This window comes from Portunus trituberculatus, chromosome 15, assembly GCF_017591435.1.
Source record: "Portunus trituberculatus isolate SZX2019 chromosome 15, ASM1759143v1, whole genome shotgun sequence".
Classification (NCBI taxonomy): Eukaryota; Metazoa; Arthropoda; class Malacostraca; order Decapoda; family Portunidae; genus Portunus; species Portunus trituberculatus.
Window position 1 is genome coordinate 10958728 of NC_059269.1, and position 27137 is coordinate 10985864.

A 27137-nucleotide genomic window follows, 5' to 3' on the forward strand; every position below is an offset into this window, starting at 1 on the left:
GAAAATTATATAAAGGGACATTAGGGCTTACTACATTATACGACACTTGGAGGATAGGAGTTGCAGATAAGAAGAGATTCACGGTAACTGAAATGTAATGTTTAAGGAGTAATGTATGGAGTAATTCAGATAGACAATGTCAGAAATGAGAGTGTGAGTAGGAGAATTGGCATGGTGCATAGAGCACCGTGTTGAGATGGTTTGGACGTGCTGGGAGAAGGAAGGATGATAGATTAGTGAAGAAGATAGTAAGGTCAAGTGTGAGAAGTATGGAATTGTGAGGTAAGCCATGTAAGAAATAGTTACGTAGCAGAAAGGATGCCTTAAAAGAAAATAGGACTGACTATGTGTGACAGGTGAATCGAGAGTATGTGTGAGTATGCAAGAAATGTTGCAGCCCTGTGACATCCAAGACCAGCCATCACTAGTCTTACAAAGATGTTGGTCAATCAGTTGTGGCATAGGAGAACACTTGTTTTGGACCAAACTGTCCATGTTAATCAGCTGATCCCCATTAAGTGATGGCAGGAGTACTTTTCTTCTTTGTAAAGGACTAAAGAGCCAAGACAGTAGTGTGAATCAGTGTGAAAATTGTGTGCCTTGTCCTGGCTACCCACTTTTTAGGAAAGACAGCCTTGCTATATGTAGGTGTGTGTATATATATATATATATATATATATATATATATATATATATATATATATATATATATATATATATATATATATATATATATATATATATATATATATATATATTCATAACCTCTCCTGTTAGCATCTTCAACTTGGTTCATATACATACACTTTCTGCACAAACTGCTCGCTCTTCATTCTTGATGTTCTTCTTCCCACCTGTTCCTTCATTCCACACTCATTTATCTCATTTGTCACACACACTTTTGTTGCTTTCCTTAACCTGTTATTTCACTAACGCCTCTCATAGAACTCTCTTCCATAACACACTCTTGTCATGTATCAGTGTTGGATAACTGAATAACTGTCAAGCTCTCTGTATTTATGGATTTTCTCCCTTTCATAAATCCATTTTCATATGTCACAGACTGAAGGACAAGGAAAATTATATAATAGAAAATGTTTAAGTAGGATTTCCTTATATGAATGTTAAAAATTATCAAAATATAAAGATATTTTATCATACTACACATAAGAAATATACACACAAGCACACACTTCATGCTTACAATTGTTCAATTCACAACTTTGAAGTACATGATGATTCCAAGTTTATGATGGTGGAAAGTGATTTTTTTTTTTTTTTTTTTTTTTTTTTATCTTCCCAGATTCTGCCCAGATTTTTCAAAATCCTGAAAATCCAAGTCTGGGAAATCAATGACCCACAGGATCTATTTATCTGTCCATGAATATTTTCAATATGCACATTAACAAAACATATACACACACACACACACACACACACACACACACACACACACACACACACACACACACACACACACACACACACACACACACACACACACACACACACACACACACACACACACACACACACACACACACACACACACATATATATATATATATATATATATATATATACATATATATATACATATATACACACACACATATATATATATATATATATATATATATATATATATATATATATATATATATATATATATATATATATATATAATGTGTGTGTGTGTGTGTGTGTGTGTGTGTGTGTGTGTGTGTGTGTTTACCTAATTGTATTTACCTAATTGTAACATACGGGAAAAGAGCTATGTGTGTGTGTGTGTGTGTGTGTGTGTGTGTGTGTGTGTGTGTGTGTGTGTGTGTGTGTGTGTGTGTGTGTGTGTGTGTGTGTGTGTGTGTGTGTGTGTGTGTGTGTGTGTGTGTGTGTTTGTATGTAAGTGTTGGTATTATCCATTAAGGATAACTGGCAACTTGAGAAATCTAGCTTTTCAATGTGAACTTACATATACTGTATGTGTGTGTGTTTTATTTATTTTTTCCTTAATAATGATATTCCCTTTGTTTATGTATTATACTCAGTTGAACAGAAACATGCTGTGAAAGTTACACTGAATTCTGCATAATGCACAAATACCATACCAACCATTAATACTATATACGGAAATCATTCATTTGTCAGAAATTAAAAACTCATTGATTTTACAAAAGCTTGAGGAAAGGAGCCCTGTCATTATTATTGACTCTGCCACCCGGTGGAGAAAACTTAGTTGATACAGCCAGAAAAGTTGTACCACACTGAGTCACAGAAAGTTTAAGAATTTCTGTTCATTTCCCTTTGTGTCAAAAGGATTTTTTTTATGAAAATAACATGAATCCTGTCATTATTCATAGTGTGGATCTCTTTAAGTAATATTATTTTACATTTTGTTATGTATGGAAAGGAAGGAAACATACTTCCATGATATCATCCCTTGAGTTCATCACTGAAATTGAAATTTCATCAAGTGAAGACTGAGTTGGTATGGATGATTTAGTAATAATGAAAGAAGATATTGCATTTAGCTATTTCCATTTTGTAAATTGTAAAATTATTTGACATTAATCATGTTAAAAAGATAACAGCAGCATTTTACTGTTTTTATACCTTCTATTCTAGATTGTGATGTTTGGTGTGTTGCTGCTTGTGGTGTATTGATTGACTAACCCTGGCTTTGTTGTTTATATGTGCATCAAGTTACTCTCCATGTTATGCCTTGATGGCATTTGAAACCTTGAATGCACATTAAGGTTCATATTACATGTATTAACATGGAAGTATAACATGTTACTGGAAGAAATGACATTATATATATATATATATATATATATATATATATATATATATATATATATATATATATATATATATATATATATATATATATATATACACATAGGCAGGTCCTGATGATATGAGCTAGGTAATTTGTTTCGAGACCATTACTCATACAATGAAACATAACTGATGAGAAAAAGGTGTGTTCCATCCCTACCTCAAATATAATTATTTTCAAGGAAAACACTTACTACTAGGGTGTCATTATTGCAGAATATGTTTCTGTAGTCCAGCAGTAACACAGTCACATGTGTAATAAGCAGCCAGTAAGAAAACACTGTATTGTAAATATAAATGAGCATATATTTACAAATATTTGCAAGTAAACTTATGATGTAAGCAGATGCAAAATTAGAAGCATGATGAACAATCATACAAGGTAGGTATGACACAGGGAAGGGTAGGTGGTGTCCCTGATGAGCTCACACACTCATTTCTGTGCATCTGAATCACTGTCCATGACCATGCAACCTTCAAGGCACATCCATACTGTGGTGCAGCAAGGCATGTGTTTTGAACTTGCTCTGGCCAGTACTATCTTATGTTGTCTTTCCAGCAAGTTTCTGTCTATACTTTATTGAACTCACATCAGTTTCTCGTGTAACAAATGCTCATATAACGGGACCTACCAATATATATATATATATATATATATATATATATATATATATATATATATATATATATATATATATATATATATATATATATATATATATATATATATATATATACACACACATATGTATCTATATCTATATCTATATATGCATATGTAATTGTGTATATATGTGCTCCATTGAATGACTGCCTGTACATGTAGGCAAGTGGTATTAAGTAGTTTGTGTTTGTAAATTTTTGTTAACTTTTCGTTCATATTTTCTTCTTTATTGAAGAATTAGTTTTAGTATTCAACAAACAGTCCCCACACTAAGTTTGGTTTAGTTTGTGCATAATTTTTCAATGTAGAGTTATCAGATTGATTTTTGAAGGTCTCATAACCAGTGGTGTAAAAAGGTGAACACTAATAACTTACTTTCCCTCCCCATTATATTCTTGTTGTAGACTGATGTGATAGAATTAATTTATTAATCTTTTGTTTCATTTGTCACAGGAAGTTCTGAACTATCTGAATCTTGTCTTCGCCATCCTCTTCACCATTGAAATGTTTGTGAAGTGGATTGCACTGGGCTTTGTCAAGTACTTCTCTTCAGTGTGGACCATCTTGGACTGCTTCATCGTCCTAGTATCCATGTGCAGTCTCTTCATAGAGCAAGATAACCTCATTGCTCTGCGTAGTCTTCGAACACTGAGAGCCTTGAGACCTCTACGAGCCATTTCTCGCTGGGAAGGAATGAAGGTAATTTTTATTTTCTTTATGCTGATGACCATATTAATTTTATTAGAGAGTTGTACGGCCTATTTTGGTAAGTGTCAGTAAAATATCATACAAGATTATGATACAAGTTATCTTATGATTTAGATATTTTTAGTACTGTGATAATTGGGTTTAACCAAAGTGTTTTTCTTTTATGTGTAAAGTTAAGGATGCTTTCAATCTTCAGATTTTTCCAATCTTTTTTATGTGTGAGGATTTTTTTTCTTTCTTCTTTTTCTTCTTTTACAATCCCATATACATGTACTATTCATTATAGACAAAAATAATGTTGAATCTGAATGTTTTGAATTATAAAGATATCACATCCTGTAATTTATGTCTATGATTAGTAGAATTATTGCATCAAGAAAATTAAAGAAGTCACAGTGCAATATATATTTCATAAATGGTAGTATTGATGCAAACCATGCTACGACAGTTTTATGTATGCGCAAGTATGTGACAACAGTGTGATGTAAGTGGATATTAACTCAAGTATAGGTCTTGATCCATGAGTATGACCTGAGAATAACTATATTATCAATATGTAGGGATTCTCGACAGTACTCTTTTTCCAGACTTGTACCCAAATAAACAAAATCTGGATTGTTTTATCATTACATGTTAATTAAGAAGTACAGATTTTACTATTGATGTAGATTGAATATGACTGATATTGAATTATAGACTGGCATTTGGGTACAATTTATACACTATGTTTACTTACAGTTCATAATATAGTACATGAAGAGTAAGAATATCTATGAATATAGAAATGTAAAACTGGGTATAAAAAATGGATGCTGGTTTTTAAATCCTACACTTCTACAGCTGCTTGTGTACTGTCCATGTTGATGAAGGTTGAAATTTGCAGTACATAATGATCATATTACAAAGGATGCTGTTGTACGTATATGAAATATTGGTGGAATTGAGTAATGTGTGTGAAATATTTTGCAACTGTTTGACATAATGTCAGCAGGTGTTGCATGACACCTACTCTGTTTGTGGCAGGAGTGCATGCCACTAGCTCCATGAACTGGTCTCACTCCAGGTTCACATATTTCATTCTTATCTCAGCCTGGCACTTTTTTTTTCTTTTTTTGAGTTGATTTGGCCAGAGTAATAGCCTTGCTTGCATTTATATACACATGGATAGAACGTGGGAAAAAATAGATCAAACTAAAGATTGAGAACAGGAAAAAATGTTACCTCAAATTGTGTATACCATAACTAGGTGAACATACAATTTAAACTATTACTCTGGTATAATATTGCATGTGAATATTCTTCAGATGAATTGAACATTATTTTTTAGTTGGTTGTGTGTCAGGTGGAGATTAGGATGAAGCAAGTGAATTTGGTGTAAAGAATAACTATGGAACTGGTGTTTGCCATAAGTGGAGCTGGTGGCATGTGGTGTCTGCTGCAGGTGGAGCTGGTGCCGTGTGGCATCTACCGTTGAGGGCGAATGGTGTCTGCTGTGGGTGGAGCTAGCAGCGTGTGGCATCCTCTGTGGAAGTTTGCTGTGTGTCCTCTGCACAGCTGGCCACCTTGGGAGTCACACTGAGCTGTAACTGCTACAGAATAACTCATCTTGGACTCCATTTTAAAAAGTATTGCATTCTAATTATTGACAGTCATGGGTGCTGTTAGGTATTTTTATATTGTAACCTCAGAAAAGTCACAGACCATCTTTGTAAACTAACCTTTAGCTTCGCTACCCCCATGGCTTAGAGCAATTAGTGCAACACTGTACTCATTTTCCTGATCATCTTGAAGAACTCCCAACATTCTTTAGCTCTGCCTAACCTTTAACTCTTCAGCTGATACTATCACTCAGTCTTCTTCATTTATCTCCTCTGGTCAAAACCTCATATCTCTATCACGTCCTATTGCTACATTCCTCTCCTCATGATCCCGAAAGCAGAAGTGCCTCTGGCATTTTGCCACTGGTAATTGGGGAACCTGAGAGGTAATGTTTTCCATGCCAACATTGGCCTTAATCCTCAGAAGGCTTATGGATCTGATGAGGTTACTCCCACTGTTCTGTTTCCGTGCTTGCAGCTTGCTTAGTCAAACTCTACCAACTCTCCCTGTCAATATTTACCTTTCCTTTTTGCTGGGAGTTTGCTGACATTCAGCCTGTTCTATGAAAGGGTGACTGCTCTATTCCCTCAAACTACCATCCTATTGCTTGTATTATATGCTTCTCTACTTTTTTTATCTATCCTCAACAGGAATATTCTTAAACAACTATCTCTTTACAACCTTCTAACCAATCACTGATTTAAGTTTCATTGTGGCTGCTCTGCTGGTGATCTTCCACAGTCTTGGTCATCCTCTTTTGGAGATTTGGTGAAACTTTCATTGTTCCATTAGGTATATCAAATTCTCTTTGATAAAGTCTGGTACAAAGATGCAGGTGTTGTTTCTGGAGGAACACAAATATCAGATCATAACAATTAAAGGAAAGTGTGATATATACACAGTACAGTCTTTCTGTCATGGGCTCAAGCACTGTCATATTTTATTGCAAGATGTCCCACAAATTGATATTGTTTCCTTATGAATGAGTTTTATGCAAAAAACTTAGAACATTTTGTTTGTTATCTAAAAGAAATTGTTGTAGGTATGTTTTGTGTTGCTCTTCTGCCATACCTGAAATTTGTAGAGTATTTGCAGGAAATATACTAAGGGAATATTGTTAGATAACAATCTTTGCAGATTCTTATTATAATCAGTCTATTCTTATTATAATCTTAAGTATCATGATGGACACTGTGGACTTTGCAAAGGACAACTCCTCTGGCAGTCAGCTGGCTTTCCTAATCTATTGTGAGTCAACCTTTGTGGCACTGGCTCTTTTTCCTTTCCAGGTATATTTTAAATGCTAATCCTTGGAGAGAATTTCTGTGTGCTAGAACTGGTATTTCTGATACACATTGCAAAGTTTATCTTTGAATATTGTATGCCATGATTGCAGAGTATACAAACTGTAAGAGATAGTGAAATGTCAAAACAAGGAAAATGAAATTGTGCACCACATTCCAAACTTGTTCCTTGGCTATTCTAGATACATTAGCAATATTATAAAGATGTGAAGGGTGTTAACAGTATCTAATTGAATTCTGCAATGATTGGACAGCAGATCAAAAACAATTCTTTCTAGATCCTCAAAACTCTGTATTTCCTACAGATAGTGGTCAATGCTCTCATGTACGCCATCCCGTCCATATTCAACGTGTTGCTGGTGTGTCTTGTGTTTTGGCTCATCTTCTCCATCATGGGTGTCCAAATGTTTGGGGGAAAATTTTACAAGTGTATAGACCATCATGGAGAAATTCTACCTCTCAAGGTTAGTTGATGCAATTTTAATTCTCTCATGATTGTACAATCCTTCCCTAAAATTAGTTTTGCTTTACATATTTCTTTATTTAGTAACCTAAACATGAAAACAACTTTATTGCAGACAAGTATGATTTTTGCTAAGATATTAATCATAATTATTGTGTTTGATTGTCTTTCTCTATTTTTAGTGTTTATTTCCTCTTTATCTTGTTCACATAATATGCTGGATACAATAAGACAAATGGGTAAAGTGTAGCACCATTTCACCAACCAGCAAGTAGGTACAGGATTTATGCTGAGGAGATTGGGATTTCATTGTCTCAGAGTGGGCTGTGTGTGAATGGGCCAAAAGATTAATCATTATAAACTCTGAGCTGTTTTCATAAGGGAATGGCCAGCTTGGTGACCAGTAGACAACCATAGGTGAATGACAAGCACACACACACACTCAAGTGGATAATGAAAAACTGATCCTGAGAGAAGAATATGACATTAGAAGCACAAGATCGCATAGTAAACAACTGAGGAAGGGAAGATGTTTGAGAGATGTTAAAAAATATAGTTTCCCGCAAAGATGTGTTGAGACTTGGAACAGTTTGAATGAGCAAGTGGTGTCAGAAAAGAGTGTGCATAGCTTTAAAGAAAAATTGGATGAGTGTAGATATGGAGATGGAGCCACACGAGCATAAAGCCCAGGCCCTGTAAAACTACAACTGGGTAAATACACACACACAGTAGACCTGGTGATGTTACAGGGGGGGCAGGGGGAGACAGTGGTCCTGTCTCCAGAGTTATTGCATTTACTTAAATTTTGAGGTAGAAAGAAGTATGAAGGAGGATGACGATGACAGCTTGGTGCTGTCCGATATGTAAACAAAGAACTGGGAGTGAGACCAAGGGGAACTAGAAGTGAGATTATAGAAACACCCCTAGGATTGAGACAGCTGGGTGACTGGAGTAAAGAGAGGGAGTTTTCGGGCTTTAAGGAAGAAAGAGTTAACATGAGAAAGATCATCATTATGGATAAGGAACTTAAAGCCTTGAAGGAGATTGTCGCTGTCATGTTCGAAAAGCAAGACCAGTTGATTATGGAGAATCTAGAACTGAGAGAGAGATGTTTAAACTTAGAAAGTACTATTAAAATGAACAATGAGATGAAAAAAACTTTAGAGAAAATAAAAAGGGAGAATAGCGCCCTAAAGGGCTAATGTATGAATTATGAAGCTTCATTACAAGGGCTGCAGGAAAACACAGGCAAAGAGATGAGCGAAAGGAAACTGGATGAATGGAAAAAGGATTGGAAAAAGGAACGAGAAGAAGAAAAAGTCAATTTAAGCTGAAGTAATTAAGCAACAAATAAAGTAGAAAACTAAGGACACAGTTATACAGGGGATCAAAGAAGAGGAAGAATTAGTGAGAGATACGGTGGACAAAAGAAGTGTATGGTTATATATGGACTAGAAGAAAAAAAGAACCTAGTGAAATTTGTGAGGGAGAAGGAGGAGAAAGAAATGGTTAAGGAAATTATCTCCGTAGTGCAAGATAAACAACAGAGTCTTGATAAAGAAATAGAAGAAATATATAGACTGGGTAAATATAGTAAGGGAACCAAAAGACCTCTAAAAGTCAAAATGAGATCGCAAGTAGGGATAGAAGAATTATTAGCTAGGACTGGCAAGCTGGCTGAAAAGGCAGAATATAAGCATATCTGGATAAAGAGAGAGATGAACCAGGTAGAAAGGGAAAAAGAGAGAGAACTGAGGAGTGAAGCTAAGGAAAAAAAACAAAGAAAGGACAGAGAACGAAAAGAAGTTTTACTGGAGAGTGCTAGACATGAGACTGAGGAAATGGTATATTTGGGAAGGGGAAGGAAAGCATTAAGAGTCATGTATACAAACATAGATGGGTTTATATCAGGAAGTTTGGAAGTGAGAGATTATATATTGGAAAAAGGGCCAGATGTGGTATGTATGACAGAAACAAAGTTAAGTGAAGATGTCCAAGTGAATTTTAAAGAGCAAGGATACAATGTTTGGAGGAGAGACAGAAAAGGAAAAGCAAGAGGAGTAGTATTGATCATGACTCGAGAGAATATGTATGTGGAAAAGATACAGTCTGGAGATGGACTGGCAGAGGTTTTAAGTATAACAATAAGGACCAATGGGAGAGAAAAAAAAAGGATTATCATAGTTGCATATGTACCACCAAAGACTAATACATGGAGGCTTGATGTACATAAGGAAATGCAAAAGGAAGTACTAAATTGCCTGGATAACATGCTAAGGAATGATAGAAGAGTGTTGCTCATGGGAGATCTAAACTGCAAACACGTCAATTGGGAAGAAATGGATTCAAGCAGTCGCGCTGGTTGTTGGGGGGATGATGTGCTACAACTGGTAATGGTAAACACATTGGTACAATGGGTGAAAGATCATACAAGATATAGAGGGGAAGATGATCCATCAGTGCTGGACTTGGTATTTACAAAAAAAAACCGGAGCCATGTCCAGACATCAAATATCATACTCCAATAGGAAAAAGTGATCATGTGGTCCTAGAAATTGAATTAGAGGATCAGCAAATTTTGGAATATAATGAGGGACACAAACACAAGAGATGGAACCATGCTAAATTAAATATGGGGGATTAAAATGTTATTTTGGTAGTATTGATGGGAAATAAATTATGCATGGAAAGACAATTCAAGGAAAGTATGACATATTTCTAGACAAGTATAATGACGGGGTAAAGAGATATGTTCCTGAATATAGAGTAAAAAGGAGCAAACACACCTGGTATAATGCTATATGTGCAAAAGCTAAAAAAGTTCAAGGATGCAGCATGGAAAAAATTAAGAAGGCAATGTAATGAAATAAATAGGAAGCAGTATAAAGGCACGAAATTAATACATTAGGATAAGAAGGGAGGAGCAGAGAAATTTTGAAAAGGATGTAGTGAAGAGATGTGAAAAAGAACCAAAGCTTTTTTATAAGTATATAAATGGTAAAATGACAGAGACCATTACTAAGTTGATTAAGGGGAATATGATGTACGAAATATCGGAAGAAATGAGTGAACTTATGAATGAGAGCTTTAAATCAGTATTTAATGAAGAGGGAGAGTTTATAAAGCCAATCAACCCAGCAGCACAGGAACGATTAAGAGACATTGGGGTAAGAAAACAGAAAATTCGAGAATTGCTAGAAAAGGTGGATGTGAGGAAGGCAATGGGACCAAATGGAGTGTCAGGATGGACACTAAAGCAATGTAGTGAGCAACCGGTAGAACCAATTTGGGATGCAATTAACAACTCTTTAAGGGAAGGGAAGGTACCAAAAGAGTGGAAAAGAGCCAATATAGTCCCATTATACAAAGGAGGAAAAATTATTGAGCCCCAAAATTATAGACCAGTGTCACTAACTAGTGTGGTGGGTAAGATCTGTGAAATTGTTATCAAAGAAAAATGGTTGGAATATCTGGAGAAATGAAATCATTAATAACTCCCAATTTGGTTTTAGAAAAGGAAGATCATGTATAACAAACTTACTAAGCTTTCATACAAGAGTAATAGATGAAGTACAAGGAAGAGATGGAAGGGTGGATGCAGTGTATCTAGATATTAAAAAGGCTTTTGACAGAGTACCACACAGAAGATTCCTATGGAAAATAGAACACATGGGCAGAATTAAGGGAAATATCTTAAATTGGATGACAGATTACTTAACAGATAGGGAAATGAGGACAGTGATAAGAGATATACCATCAAGTTGGAGCACTGTAGCCAGTGGTGTACCACAGGGTTCGGTGTTGGCACCAATAATGTTCCAAATATATGTCAACGATATATAAGAGGGTTTGAGTAGCTACATAAATTTGTTTGCAGATAATGCCAAGTTTTTGAGAGTTATAAAAAAACAAAATGATTGTATGGAATTACAGAAAGATATTGATAAGATCTGGAGATGGAGCCAGAAATGGAAATTAGAATGTAATACTAAGAAATGCCATGTAATGGAAATGGGTAAAAGTAATAGAAGACCTACATGGGAATATAAAATGGGAGAAGAGATTATAATGAAAAGAAGAGAAGAGAAAGACCTGGGAGTGATTATACAAGACACCCTGACTCCAGAAAGACATATAAATGGATTATTTGCTTCAACATACAAGACACTAACGAACATCAGGGTAGCATTCAATTACATGGATAAAAGTATGATGAAAAAGATATTAACCACTATGATAAGACCTAGACTAGAATATGCAGCAGTGGTATGGTCACCATATAGGCAGAAAGATATCAAGAAACTAGAAAGGATACAAAGAGCTGCTACAAAGATGGTCCCTGAAATAAAAGATCTTCCCTCTGAAGAAAGACTGAAGGTGATGGAGCTACCAACTTTGAAGGATAGACGGGAAAGAGGAGACCTAATAATGATGTATAAATTAGTAAACCATATGGAGAAGATAGATAGACAAGACCTGGTAACACTGACAGAGCATGGAGACAGACAAACAAGAGGACATTCCAAGAAAATCGTGAAAAGTCAGTGTCATAGGAATATCAAGAAGTTCAGTTTTCCACATAGGACAGTAGACATCTGGAATGGATTAAGTGAAGAAATTGTAACAGCAGAAAGTGTGCACAAATTTAAGGAGAAGTTAGATAAATATAGATATGGAGATAGATTATGAGCCCCACTTAAACCCTGTAACATACAACTAGGTAAATATATACACACTGCATAGTGGTTATCTCACTCGACTCACAATCGAGAGGGCTTGGGTTCTTCGAGTCCCGAGAAGTGGCAAGACAAATGGGCAAGCCTCTTAATGTGTAGCCTCTGTTCACCTAGCAGTAAATAGGTACGGGATGTAACTTGAGAGGTTGTGGCCTCGCTTTCCTGGTGTGTGTTGTGTGTGATGTGGTCTCAGTCCTCCCCAAAGATCAGTCACTACAACCTCTGAGCTCTTTCGGTAGGGGAAAGGTTGACTGGATAACCAGCAGACGATCGTGGTGAATAACACAAACACACACACACACACCGCGTAGTGTAGTGGTTAGCACGCTCGACTCACAATCGAGAGGGCCAGGTTTGAGTCCTGGAAAGCGGCGAGGCAAATGGGCAAGCCTCTTAATGTGTGGCCCCTGTTCACCTAGCAGTAAATAGGTACGGGATGTAACTCAAGCGTGGCCTCGCTTTCCCAGTGTGTTGTGTGTGATGTGGTCTCTGTCCTACCTGAAGATCAGTCTATGAGCTCTGAGCTTGCTCCATAATGGGGAAGACTGGCTGGGTGACCAGCAGGCCACCAAGGTGAATTACACACACACACACACACAAAGATACGATTAAAAAAATTATCACAATTATGATACGTCCAAAGCTGGAATATGCAGCTGTGATGTGGTCTCCGAGTTCTAAAAAAGATATAAGAAGATTAGAACTGATACAGAAGATTGCTACAAAGATGGTGCCAGAACTAAAAGACCTAACGTATGAAGAACGGCTAAAGGAAATGGAACTGCCAAACTTACAAGATAGAAGAGAATGAGGAGACCTAATAACAATGCACAAGATATGGCATTGAAAAGATAGACAAGGAAGACCTGGTGCTGGTGACAGAAGATAGAAAGACAAGAGGACATGTAAAGAAGAACAGGATGAGACAGTGTGTGAAGGATATTGGAAAATACAGTTTTCCACATAGAACAGTGGAGAAGTGAAATGCATTGAATAATGAAGTTGTTACAGCACATAATGTGCATAACTTTAAGGAAAAATTGGATAAATGAAGGTATGGAAACAGGATACTATGAGCCCAGCTCAAACGTTGTACAATACAACTAGGTAAATACACACACACTTTCCACAATGAAGTATAGCAGCATGGAATAGCCTGAGTGAAGATGTAGTGTCAGCAAGGAGTGTGCATAGCTTTAAAGAAAAGTTGGATATGGAGATGGGGCCATGCGAGCGTAATGCCCAGGCCCTGTAAAACTATAACTAGGTGAATACAACTAGGTAAATGCACATCATACAGTGTAGTGGTTAGTTCACTCAGCTCAAGCCCTTGATGTGATGAGGCAAATGAGCAAGCCTCTTAATGTTTAGCCCCTGTGTACCTAAGAGCAAGTAGCTACATGATGTAACATTTATTTATTTTCTTAGCATTTATTTAGTATATTACACATGCCCAATCTGATCCCTGTGCCACCCCATGTACTATTTCCTTCCTCTGAGTTTTCATCTTTAACACCCTTCTCATTTCTCTTCCTTTCAGGTAGTCTTCCATCCAGTTCTTAATTGTTTCCTTCAGTCCTCAAGTGTTTTTCAACTTAAATTATAATCTATGTGGAATCCTGGCTATAATTGTGTGTGTGTGTGTGTGTGTGTGTGTGTGTGTGTGTGTGTGTGTGTGGTGAATGGGTAATTGAAAAGGTGGGTGTGTATACATCCTTCATTTGGATGATAATATTGACTAATGATATTGGTCACATGATATGAATGATATTAATATAGTGATATTGTTTGTTATTTCAAGATTGTTGAAAATAAAACTGACTGCTTAGCGAAGAACTACTCATGGGTCAACAGTAAGATAAACTTTGACCATGTGGGATTTGCTTATCTTGCTCTCTTTCAAGTGGTAAGTGACTCTTGTTATTAAATTTGGTGTTGATTATATTAGTTTTAGTGATCAAAAGTTTAAAGTTTCCTATATGCATTAGATTAGCCAGACAGTTGCTGCATGAGAAGTGTTCAGTTCAGTATTTTCTCTGACCTGCTGAGGGATCTCCATTTATTAAGGAAAACTTCATGCTCACTGAACTTGACATTTCAAACCTACATGTAACCATATAGATACTGTAGGACTATGGCTTGTAATGCAGCAAAACTGCCTATTCAACTTGCTACTGGCATGTTCCTTTCCAAGGATGCCATAAAAGGTTTTTGTTTTAAACTCCACATCGCTATTTTGAATCTTGCAATGTATTCACATAGCATGTGAAAAATGTTACTTCTGTTTCATCATACAATAGGTAAAAGATGTCATATATGTAGAGAAAATAAGTTTGATCACTTCCACTGTATCTTTTTTTTATTTTCTTCTTTTCATTAACATGCATGTGTGAAGGTGTAATATATATTTTTTTCATATGTTGTTATGAATGTGACATATCTTAGCTAACTATATAATGGGCACTTTGACATTCTACTACTACTGATGTGTGGCTGCTATCACAGCCACCCTCATATGGAATAGGTAAGGAACAGGTGTCAGAGGTAGATGGACAGAACAAGTGGTGTACTAAAACCATAGCAATTGATTGTGCGTTCTCATTAGATCCATTGCTTTATGAAGAAAATCCTGCCTTTAGCATTTCTTGTTATCTATACTACTCATGATTTTTTAAAATTTACTTTCAAGAGAAATACAAGATGGATGCAATATTTCTCCTTTCAGGCAACGTTTGAAGGTTGGATGGAAGTGATGGAGGATGCTGTTGATTGCCGAGGGATTGACAAGCAGCCAGAAAGAGAGGCAAATATCTATGCCTATATCTACTTTGTAATTTTCATCGTATGTGGATCTTTTTTTACCCTGAACCTATTTATTGGTGTCATCATTGATAACTTCAATGCGCTAAAGAAAAAGGTATGTTGAGAGAGTTTATTTTCAATGATGGCACACTGGTATAGAGCAGTACTGCATTATCAATAAATGACACTCAAGGAAAGTATTTTACTTGTGATAAATCTCGTAGGTATTTACTATTATTGATATCCTTAAATGACAATGTAGTTGATTCATAGCATCTAAAACTAAAAAGATATATATCATATAAATTCATCTGTGGTACTGCATCAGCAGCTGTCATTGATATTGTATTACTTATTTGTATTACAGCACCAACAGTACTTGCTTACATGTTTAAAAAAATGTGTTATTGTAGTTTGTAGGATATTTGTATGTGTGTAGGCAACTGAGTGTAGTGCTGAGAGATGTTGGTTTTAGTGTTGTTCGCTTACATGTTATATTACACCTTCAATCCTTCTCTTTAACATCTAAGGGAAGTATATTTTTTTTTTTTTTTTTTTTTTTTTTTTTTCCTAAGTGTGTGTGAGTGTGTATATATAGTCTGTCTATCCACTCATAGCCAAGACTATATGTATATATTAAAGTATAATTTTATGAGTGTAACAGATCTATTTTGTGATTGGACAAGAAATCTACCTTGATGCAAAGTACCTTATTGACAAGATAGACACAATGTTGCTGCAAAAGAGATAAGACTTTCTTAAAAAATTAAGAAATGCTATGAATAAGACCAAGTCTTTAAAAGCAAAATGCCAAGCTAAGAATCAAGTCTAGGACAAGCCCCAGAAACTCTTTCTGAATAAGCTGTGTGATTAAGATTGTTGAAATTAGGTTTTAAAGAATAAAAAGGTGAAAGGTGTAAATGGAAGTAATGTAGGTAAGCATCCTGTGAGAAAAGATGATGGAGTAATAAGGAACAATACTACAAATAGTATTAGGAAGGTTTGGGAAAACTTACTATATGTGGAGTTTGAAAAGGATAATGAAGGTCTAGAGATTGCAGATATGGTCTACAGTTTTTGCTTGGCATTGAGTTTTATCTAGAATGCAGTCAGAAAGTTTGTTGGTATGTTTCAAGATGCAAAAAGCAGCTGCAGATAAAGAAATAAGTTAATTTTGAGTTTGATAACAGTTTTCATGTACAGATTGTTTATTGTTTTATTTTTTTTATTATTCTGAAGAAAAGTTACAATAAGATACCGAGGGAAGTGAATGAATGGGCCATAAGAAAATAGGAGACTGAGAAGTGACTAGTAGAAATAAGTGTGAGTGAGGAGATGATTGACAAATTTTCTGGAAACATGATGAGTGTGTCCCATAAGTTCATTTTGAGCCCTTCACTGTAATCCTTAAAGCTTTGCTTCATGATTTAAGGATGAAATGGGAGGTAAGGTATGCAGATGGTTTGGTGCTGATGACAGAATGAGGTTGAGGGAGAAGCAAAGCTCAGACAATGAAAAGAGAAGTATGGAGTCCAAGGACCTCAGGGTAAAGGAACTTGAGGGAAGCATCATATATGAGTTTTTCAAAACAGTACTGAGGCATCATTTTAATTTCTTATGTTCTGCTATACATTGTACTTCGACTTCTATGAGACAAAGTTTCATGAAGAAAAGAAAAATTAAGGTGAGTGATTTTCTCTGGCTTCCTCCTTTGTCACTCCTGTCAGCAGGGAATGTGTTTCCATACATTATTTTTTCACAAAGAAATATCCATAATAATTGTATATATTTCAACAGTTATATAAGAAGCAATGGTCCTAAAAATGAGTGAAAATGGTTTTGGAGGAAGCATACTTTGGACATGAATAAAATTATGGCATTATATTGAAAATTAAGAAATTATGTGATGCTCCCCTTAAGATAATAGTTATGATTTTGAGTGAAGGTGGTGGCACTGAAGGTGCATGGCCATACGCATTCTGCATAAAAAAAAAGTGTGATCTTAACTTCATTGTATGCAGTATATCTGGCATGTGGATGCACAAGAGATGTAGTGCGACAACAGAATATTTAGGTGTTTGAATAAACAGGTTTGGAGATGGGACATATTGTCAAAATAATTAAGTACCCTTATAGAGAGTCCTTTGAATTTAAGATCTTTATAGTGGAAAGTTATATGATTTTTTGAAGAAGCAGTGCAGGTTACAGTATACTGATATTCTGACAAGAATTAGAACAGTTGCAATGGATGAAAGGGCACTTATGTAACATATAATGAGGAATGTAATGCAACATCCAAATAGTTAAGGAAGACAATTTTCACAGGCTAATGTAGTTGGAGATGAGAATGATTAGAGGAGTGTGTAGCACACCGATGAACAACAGACCTAGGATCAAATATGATGAACAGAATTAGAGTATAGGAATGAGGCTCATCAGTTCAGTGTTGAGATGAGGTAGGCTAATGTAGCTTAGCCATGTTTAGAGAATGGAGTAAAGTGATAGAGGAAGACTTGTAGAGACCATGTGGCTTGGCAAGCTGCAATTACAAGGCTGACAAGGCTGAAAAGGCTGACACATGCAAGCATGTATAGGGCCTCTCAAGATCATTGGATGATGCACAGAGAGAGAGAGAGAGAGAGAGAGAGTGCTCATGCAGGCTATTATAACTTTCTTTAGAAGCTTACAGCAAAGCTGATATGTGCCACATAGTGACAAAAATCATCCAGCTCAGGCTGTGATATAGCACAAGAATGATTGCCAGTGGATGTGCATGTTCTATAACCATGCAGTGCCAGAATGACCGAAAAAGAGAGCATGTTGTTTGAGTATACATTATCATAACATGAAAATTGCTGAATCCATATGAAATTTGATATGCATAAGATCTCATGTAATATGTTAATTTAAACTTATATATATATATATATATATATATATATATATATATATATATATATATATATATATATATATATATATATATATATATATATATATATATATATTTTTTTTTTTTTTTTTTTTTTTTTTTTCATACTAAGATACACACATGCAGACACATACACATGCAGATGCACACACACACACACACACACACACACACACACACACACACACACACACACACACACACACACACACACACACACACACACACACACACACACACACACACACACACCCGAAGATCGGTCTAGGAGCTCTGAGCTCGCTCCATAATGGGGAAGACTGGCTGGGTGATCAGCAGGCGACCGAGGAGGTGAATTACACACACACACACAAACACGCCCGGTAGCTCAGTGGTTAGAGCGCTGGCTTCACAAGCCAGAGGACCGGGGTTCGATTCCCCGGCCGGGTGGAGATATTTAGGTGTGTCTCCTTTCACGTGTAGCCCCTGTTTACCTAGCAGTGAGTAGGTACGGGATGTAAATCGAGGAGTTGTGACCTTGTTGTCCCGGTGTGTGGTGTGTGCCTGGTCTCAGGCCTACCCGAAGATCGGAAACAATGAGCTCTGAGCTCGTTCCGTAGGGTAACGTCTGGCTGTCTCGTCAGAGACTGCAGCAGATCAAACAATGAAACACACACACACACACACACACACACACACACACACATTATTTTGCTATGTTTGCACACTTGTAATTTGTACATGCTTTAGAGACTAAAAAAAAAAGAGGCTCCATACTTTTGTCCTCCTTAATTACCACTTGTCCATGATTGTAATTGCTACTCACTAACTCACGACAGATTACTGCTCTTTCACGCACTTTTTTCACTAGTTTGATATACTCTTACCTACAAGTATTGCTGTAAACTGAGTCACACCAAAGAAACAAGTGGCAAGCATCTTCAGAGTTTGATATTTGCTATTGTATCCATAAGCAGTGTGGCATTGCCTTAGAGACTTCAATGAATTAGAAATTATTGGACTGATTTTACAAACATTTTGACTGTCACTTCCTAAATATTTCCACTCTAGGAGTATCATTGTGAAGTATTAGAATTAAGACAAAAATCATCAGGTACTTTGACAGTGACACATGATAGTGAGGGAAGACTCAGTATGGGATGAGACTGGCATGAAGTGTGAAGCCATAAATTCAAATAACATAGAATCTGAAGTTCACCTCTATATATACAATTTCAATTTGAAAGTTTGAATGAAATAAGACAAAAAAGTTGGTATTATAACCATGGAGATTGATGATGACAACTTGAGATGTCTTGCAGAGCAACAATACATATCCAGACAGACAGTTAGACAAGCAGTCAGGCAGACAAATGTAGATAAATGTATATGTGCATCCTCCAACTTTGTTGTCAGAGATACATAAGTCATGTACAACATATAAGTGTGCAGACCAAGAATGGATTCATTTTATTCTCAGAACATGTTTTTTGGTACAAATTCAGACAAATTTTAAAGAAACCTTTCATTACCAGTTCACATTTATGGCAGAAAAATTCATTTCGCTGTCTTCAGATACCAATACAGTATTAAAACCCTCAACCACACAGTAGATACTTAAAAATAACAACAGTAATAATATCATTGTCTTAATGATATATTGAAATTGTCACAAGATCGAAAAAGTAATCCTAATGCAAATAGTGTGTTTGTCTATGTGTGTGTGTGTGTGTGTGTGTGTGTGTGTGTGTGTGTGTGTGTGTGTGTGTGTGTGTGTGTGTGTGTGTGTGGCTATATGGTGTATACGTATGCAGTATCCATCAATAGGTCATTATCTAACTACTTTACCTTTATCAGCTGAAAAGTGTAAAAAAAGATGCTGCAATTTCATGCATTGTTTCTGTTTTGTCATTTTATGATAGCATTTAAAACAGCTTTCATGCAATCTGACATACCTTCTGAAAATTATCTAAGTGATTAAAGTCCTCTGTTCTTGTTTCAAATGTTTCTTATTTCTTTAATGGGGTAGAATTTATTATTGATTTTCTTTCTTCTCAATTTATGTTTCATAAGATTCCACCGTCAGATGTGATTTCAGTGAATTGTTTGGCTATGCAATTATTTAAGCTACTTTATTATTGCTTGTGCCTTGTGATATTGGGCACTTTAGTGCATGAAGTGGGAGGGAAAATGACTTTTGAAATGACCCAGTAGATAGTCTTTCAGGACATTTTTATGGAGAAGGAACACGCCCATCCTTATCCTGCTCTTCACTACATTTGCTCCATATCATGATTATATTTGAATGCTTCATGGTCTATTGTGCAAATTTTGAGTGAATCTTAAATGGCATTTGCTGACTTTGAATACCTTGGATACTTTCCTATATGTACTGTCCAGAGTTTGTATTTCTTATAATCGATAAGCCACCTGTCACACACTGGCTGAGCTAGAAAGATCTCTTGACAGCTCTTTAAGATGGCATCTTAGATTCCCAGTAATGTCATCTCAGAAGTGGAGACTTTCTGGAGAAAGTCATTGTGCTTGAATTTTATTTCCAAAACCAGGTGCACTGGGATTTGACTCTTCTCTTATTCAGAATGGCATCTGACCTCTTGGTATTCTTCCTTGGCTTTTCAGATAGTAGTACATCTTTCATCTGGTACTACATTTTGCAGTTGCTTTTCTAGGTGAATGAATAATCTGCATGCCTTTGGTTATATGATCAGAACTTGTGCTGTTAAGGAATTGTGCTTCAACCATAGCCAAGATGCAGTTCTTTTCTTAATTGGATGCATTCTGCTGACTTATCTACCAAATGATGATAGCATAAAATGAAATTATTTTGAAAAATGGACATGAATAAGAATCAAGAAAACTTAAATTTTTCTACTGATTTGCCTGTCCAGGATATGCTAAAGGTGCCCAGAGATCTTATTCCTCTGCTGGTGCATCATTTGATAGTGAAGCATATGGTACAGAAATCTCTGAAAAAAAATTATAGTTCTAATTCTTGATAAACTGAAATGCTATAAAGTTGTGTTTTCCAGACCAGCAGTTATTCTCTCTCTCTCTCTCTCTCTCTCTCTCTCTCTCTCTCTCTCTCTCTCTCTCTCTCTCTCTCTCTCTCTCTCTCTCTCTCTCTCTCTCTCTCTCTCTCTCTTTTATTGATGGATACTGTTGTGTGTGTGTGTGTGTGTGTGTGTGTGTGTGTGTGTGTGTGTGTGTGTGTATATATATATATATATATATATATATATATATATATATATATATATATATATATATATATATATATATATATATATATATTCATTTATACACATATATATATTTATATATTTATTTATTTATAATATGTGCATAGATATATTTATATGTGCAATTCAGATGATGCTGATGTATCCAGACATTTTTTTTAATGTTCAATGCTAAAGCAGCTGTATACCGGTTTTAAAGTACATTTGGCCTTTTGCTTTTGCCACTTGTGTGATGTCCTTGATTGTAAAGTTTCACACTGAACCTATACTTTTGAATGACATTGCTTGCTTAAATGCTTTAACACCGGTATCACTGTGCAATTGAGCTTAACTCTGGTATCTATTTCACGTCTGACATTCTACAGATGGTAAGTTTTCAGCACAGCCTCAAGCGCTTTGGGCATTTCACATCTTTTTACTTTTATTAAATTATTAGCATTTGTTTGAAGCATGGTAGCAGTGTTTATGTATTTCAAGGCAGCATCTTTTACTCCAATGTAATTAGAAATATTGGAGTGTTGCTGCACTATTGCTAAGAGGGGGATATCTTGAGTAGCTACACACAAGCAGTTATAATGACATTGTATATCATAGAATTCACTATATAACCTTATGACTAAGTAATTACTAAAATGCATCTGGCAAATGAAGTGAGCCTGTATAGGAAAATGTGGTAATGCTGACAAGATACTATCCCCTCCCTGTGCTTGCTTTCCATTACAAGTGGCATATGATGGTTGCATGTCAGTCATACTATGGAAGGAAACTTTTCATTCCATTTGTGAGGTGATAATTGTATCTTCATAACACTATATTTCAGTGTTAAATTGATATTTTAAAGTTTTCAGAATTAGTAGGTGAAATTCATCTGCAACTGAATAAGAGAACTATAAACTGGGTTAGATCTGGAATGATATGTTAACATTTTGAGGCTAAACATGATAATAAGTAACATATTTTTAGCGTCTGCCTAGTTGCATGTACTTTTTTGCAGTAGTCAAGAGACAAGCCAGTACTTGAGATAAATATAGCATTTAGTATTTACAGCCTTAATGAACTTATGCAGTTTTATACAATACAAGTCTTTACATGGTTCTTTATTACTCTTTGGAAAAGCACAAAATTATTATTATTATTATTATTATTATGGCAGTGCTCTGGTTAATGTTTGTCTTTATTATTATTTTCTTCACAGCTATTATATCCCTGCTTATTAGTCTTGCTTTATTTATAATTAAAATTAAGATATTACATTCTCCTTAGCTTCTAAAACAAAAAGTATTACGTATTTTTTGTAAAAAAAATGTAAGTCTATTTGTTTTCTAAAGATAATTACATTAGATTTATATGCTTGAAAGAAAGCTTTCTTGTTAGCACATATCCAGTGATGTTAAGATCAGTAAGGTTATTTTTAGAATATAATTACTTTAAAGATATATTGGTACAGAATTGCTCAACTTTCAATATTACAAATAAAGTGTTATATATATATATATATATATATATATATATATATATATATATATATATATATATATATATATATATATATATATATATATATATATGTATATCATGCTGGGCACCAAACACCTCCCTTGAGTTGTTATCATAAAAGCAGGAGATCTGATTTCTCAACCTTTCACTGGGAATGTATTTCAATTACTTGGGGGCCTGTGCTGTTGTCTAAGGACTTAGCAGATCACCCACCTGCTGTCTGGCTACCTTTATAAGGAGTGAAAAGCCTGAGCAAACACACAGGCATTCTTTTTGTACATATGTTGGCAGCACAAATACTACAACCACTTAGAAACATGTAACAACACCATTGCAAACATAACATGCCTGTCTTTCCACTCTACATACTTACTGTCTTTGTCCTAAGATACAGTATTCCACAGGCAAAAGAATCTGTGTAGGGTTCACAAGTGAGGTTTCAGCATTACAACTAAAGAATTGAGGAGAGAGAAAGGTGGGGGGATGCTAGGCATGTGTGACCTTGGTTGTGTGGCACTCCTTCCTCTATGAGCAGCACTTTCATATCATCTATTGAGTACTGCTGGACAGGTTGCTACTGTCTTCCCTTCACATAACATGGGAGACATGCTTCATTTGAATATTCTCTTTTTATAAGTAATTCTCTCAAAGATGCAGAGTTGGATTCCATTTCGTATAACCCTATAATTAATCATTTTGTCATGAAACATGTAACTAATGGTGAAATAGATATCTGGTTTCATGACTTCATCATAGATTTTTTTTCCAGCTGAAATATGCAATATTAAGTTCATCAGACAATTATATTACATGCCGAATTGTAGTGAAAGCAGTCTGAAACAACAAACTGCATACAAATCAGACACACATGTAGTACACAAACTTAAAGAGAAAGGAGAGTAGGTAGTGGACTGTGAACAGTTCTCTTCTGCCCACAAACCTGTCTCTGCATGATTGATCATCACATCACTGTTGCTGGCAACCCACCACCATCACCACTCTCCACAGACAGACTTACAATATACTCTGCTTCAGCAGCTTACATCATTTGTATTGTGCATTGAGGGTATTTATTTTTTTCCATGCATTATTTTCATTTACACTTTTTGTTATATACATTTCATTTGCCTGAAAATCTAGTACAGTATTCCAAGTTGGTGCCCAGTGGAGGCTTACACACACACACACACACACACACACACACACACACACACACACACACACACACACACACACACACACACACACACACTGCTGTCTCGTCAGAGACTGCAGCAGATCAAACAGTGAAACACACACACACCCAGTAGCTCAGTGGTTAGAGCGCTGGCTTCACAAGCCAGAGGACCGGGGTTCAATTCCCCGGCCGGGTGGAGATATTTGAGATGTAAATTGAGGAGTTGTGACCTTGTTGTCCCGGTGTGTGGTGTGTGCCTGGTCTCAGGCCTATCCGAAGATCGGAAATAATGACCTCTGAGCTCCTTCCGTAGGATAATGTCTGGCTGTCTTGTCAGAGACTACAGCAGATCAAACAGTGAAACAGTGAAACACACACACACACATGAAATGTATATAACAAAAAGTGTAAATGAAAATAATACATGGAAAAATATGAATACCTTCAATGCACAATACAAATGACGTAAGCTGCTGAAGCAGAGTATACTGTAAATCTGTCTGTGGAGAGTGGTGATGGTGGTAGGTTGCCAGCAACAGTGATGTGATGATCAGACATGCAGAGACAGGTTTGTGGGCAGAAGAGAACTGTTCACAGTCCACTACCTACTCTCCTTTCTCTTTAAGTTTGTGTACTACATAGTGAAAGTGTTATACACATTTTGTGTGTCTGATTTGTATGCATTTTGTTGTTTGGAACAGTTTGAGTGAGGAAGTGGTGTCAGCAAAGAGTGTGCATAGTTTTAAAGAAAAATTGGATAAGTGTAGATATGGAGACAGGACCACACGAGCATAAAGCCCAGGCCCTGTAAAACTACAACTAGGTAAATATACACACATATGTAGGTTCGAATCCCACCAAGTACGGCCTTGAAACTTTGCCATTTGTCAAGTGGTTTAAAGTTATCTACATGTCACCATGATACCCAGGTTCTAGGTGCTTACACCAAAGATCCTCTTGGGTGGTCATATGGGCCCTAATATGGTTACCACTATAAATCAAATTACCTGTGCCACTAATGGGTGGAAGCTTAACAGTGCTTCCAGTACTCTTCAAGTTGCCTACAGGCTCTATAGGCCAGGACACACATGCACACACACACACACACACACACACACACACACACACACACACACACACACACACACACACACACACACACACACACACACACACACACACACACACACACACACACACACACACACACACACACACACACACACACACACACACACACACACACACACACACACACACACACCACATAGTGTAGTGGTTAGCACGCTCGACTCACAATCGAGAGGGCCCGGGTTCGAGTCCTGGGAAGCAGTAAATAGTTACAAGATGTAACTCGAGGGGTTGTGGTCTCGCTTTCCCGGTGTGTGGAGTGTGTTGTGGTCTCAGTCCCACCCGAAGATCGGTCTATGAGCTTTGAGCTCACTCCATAATGGGGAAGACTGGCTGGGTGACCAACATGCGACCATGGTGAATTACACACACACACACACACACACACACACACACACACACACACACACACACACACACACACACACACACACACACACACACACACACACACACACACACACACACACCTGGAGCAGCTAGGCAAATGGGCAAGCCTCTTAATGTGTGGCCCCTGTTCACCTAGCAGTAAATAGGTACGGGATGTAACTCGAGGGGTTGTGGCCTCGCTTTCCCGGTGTGTGGAGTGTGTTGTGGTCTCAGTCCTACCCGAAGATCGGTCTATGAGCTCTGAGCTCACTCCGTAATGGGAAAGACTGGCCAGTTGACCAGCAGGCGACCGAGGTGAATTACACACACACACACACACACACACACACACACATTAACATTGCAGAGATGTAACAGCAACAAAATTTTGCTTACAGGATGGTTGTAGATCGTTGCAGATGGTTATGGGTCTGACCTGCTGAGACGGTCCACTCAAATTATTGAATTAAACATTTCTAGATTACTTACAGCAATCAAAAATTTCATATAAATATAAGCATCAGCAGTGACAGTGACAGCAGTGGTGGCTGCAGCTCGCCATTCTCCTCACTAAATTAGCACCATATAGGGTGGCAGGGGTGGTGGTGGTAGTGGTAGTGATGCACTCTTTCACCTGACATTATTGTTGCCCTACTCTACATTACGGACTTCTCTGCAGCTTATTTCATCCCACCCTGCTTTAGGCTTTCAGTTCCCTGCATTATAGTATGACTTGGAAGCAAGACCCCCACATCAGTGCAATTTATACTAGACTATTGCACATTAGCAGCAATTTAACTGTATAGTAACACTGTGACAGGGTTGGCAGCAGTGGCAGCGGCACACTCATTACTATCACTGCATGTGGCAGGGCTGGTGGTGGCACGCTGAGTACTATTGCAGTGTGGTGGGGCTAGTAGTGGCATGCTCAGTACTGTCACTGCATGAGGTGGGGCTGGTCGTGGCATGTTCAGTATTATCACTGAAGATGGGGGAGTTAGTGGCAGCATGCTCACTGTGGGTGGCCAGGGTGCCAGCAGCAGCACTGGCACACTCAATGTATCAATGGGTGGCAGCAGTGGCAGTGGCACAGTCAGTACTATCATTAGGTTGTGGGAGTAGCAGTGGTGGTGGTGGTGGTGGCACCAACACACTCAGTTCTATCACTAGGTGTGGCAGGGGTGATGGCAGCAGTGGCAACTCTAAGTATAATCACAGGTAGTGGTGGTGTGGCCAGTGGCAGCACACTCAGAATGACCACAGTGAGTGGTGGTGTCAGCAGCAGTGGTAGCTGCATACTCTGTATTATCACTATGGGTGCCATTAAGTATAATCACAGGTAGTGGTGGTGTGGCCGGTGGCAGCACACACAGAATGACCACAGTGAGTGGTGGTGTCAGCAGCAGTGGTAGCTGCATACTCAGTATTATCACTATGGGTGACAGGTGTCCATACCTTCCCCTATGCTATTATTAACCTACCTTGCTTTACAGATTTCTTTGCAGCTTGTTGCTTAATGAAAGAAAGTAAAGAAAATTACAATATGTAGTTCCAACCTGGCTGAGAAAAGCTCCTCCAAAATTAAAATAGAATATTTATAAACAATCTGTAATAATTAAGAATTTCAGGGAGTGCTCATGATCATGTTCTCTTGAATTAGGTAAAATTATAAGAA

The 27137-nt window shown here is 36.9% G+C and overlaps 1 protein-coding gene across 12 annotated transcripts in view; it reads left to right on the forward strand.

The window, feature by feature from the left end:
• Positions 1 to 27137, forward strand: part of LOC123504073 (sodium channel protein 60E-like) — a 503673-nt gene that overhangs the window by 425416 nt on the left and 51120 nt on the right. For 8 of the 12 annotated variants that reach the window (XM_045254356.1, XM_045254355.1, XM_045254344.1 and 5 more), the window contains 5 exons: positions 3959 to 4204; positions 7422 to 7580; positions 14117 to 14221; positions 15041 to 15232; positions 16576 to 16578. In XM_045254356.1, coding sequence (XP_045110291.1) covers positions 3959 to 4204; positions 7422 to 7580; positions 14117 to 14221; positions 15041 to 15232; positions 16576 to 16578 — 705 coding nt within the window. The remainder of the gene's footprint in view (positions 1 to 3958; positions 4205 to 7421; positions 7581 to 14116; positions 14222 to 15040; positions 15233 to 16575; positions 16579 to 27137) is intronic. The other 4 variants (XM_045254346.1, XM_045254350.1, XM_045254348.1 and 1 more) reach the window with 1 other exon arrangement.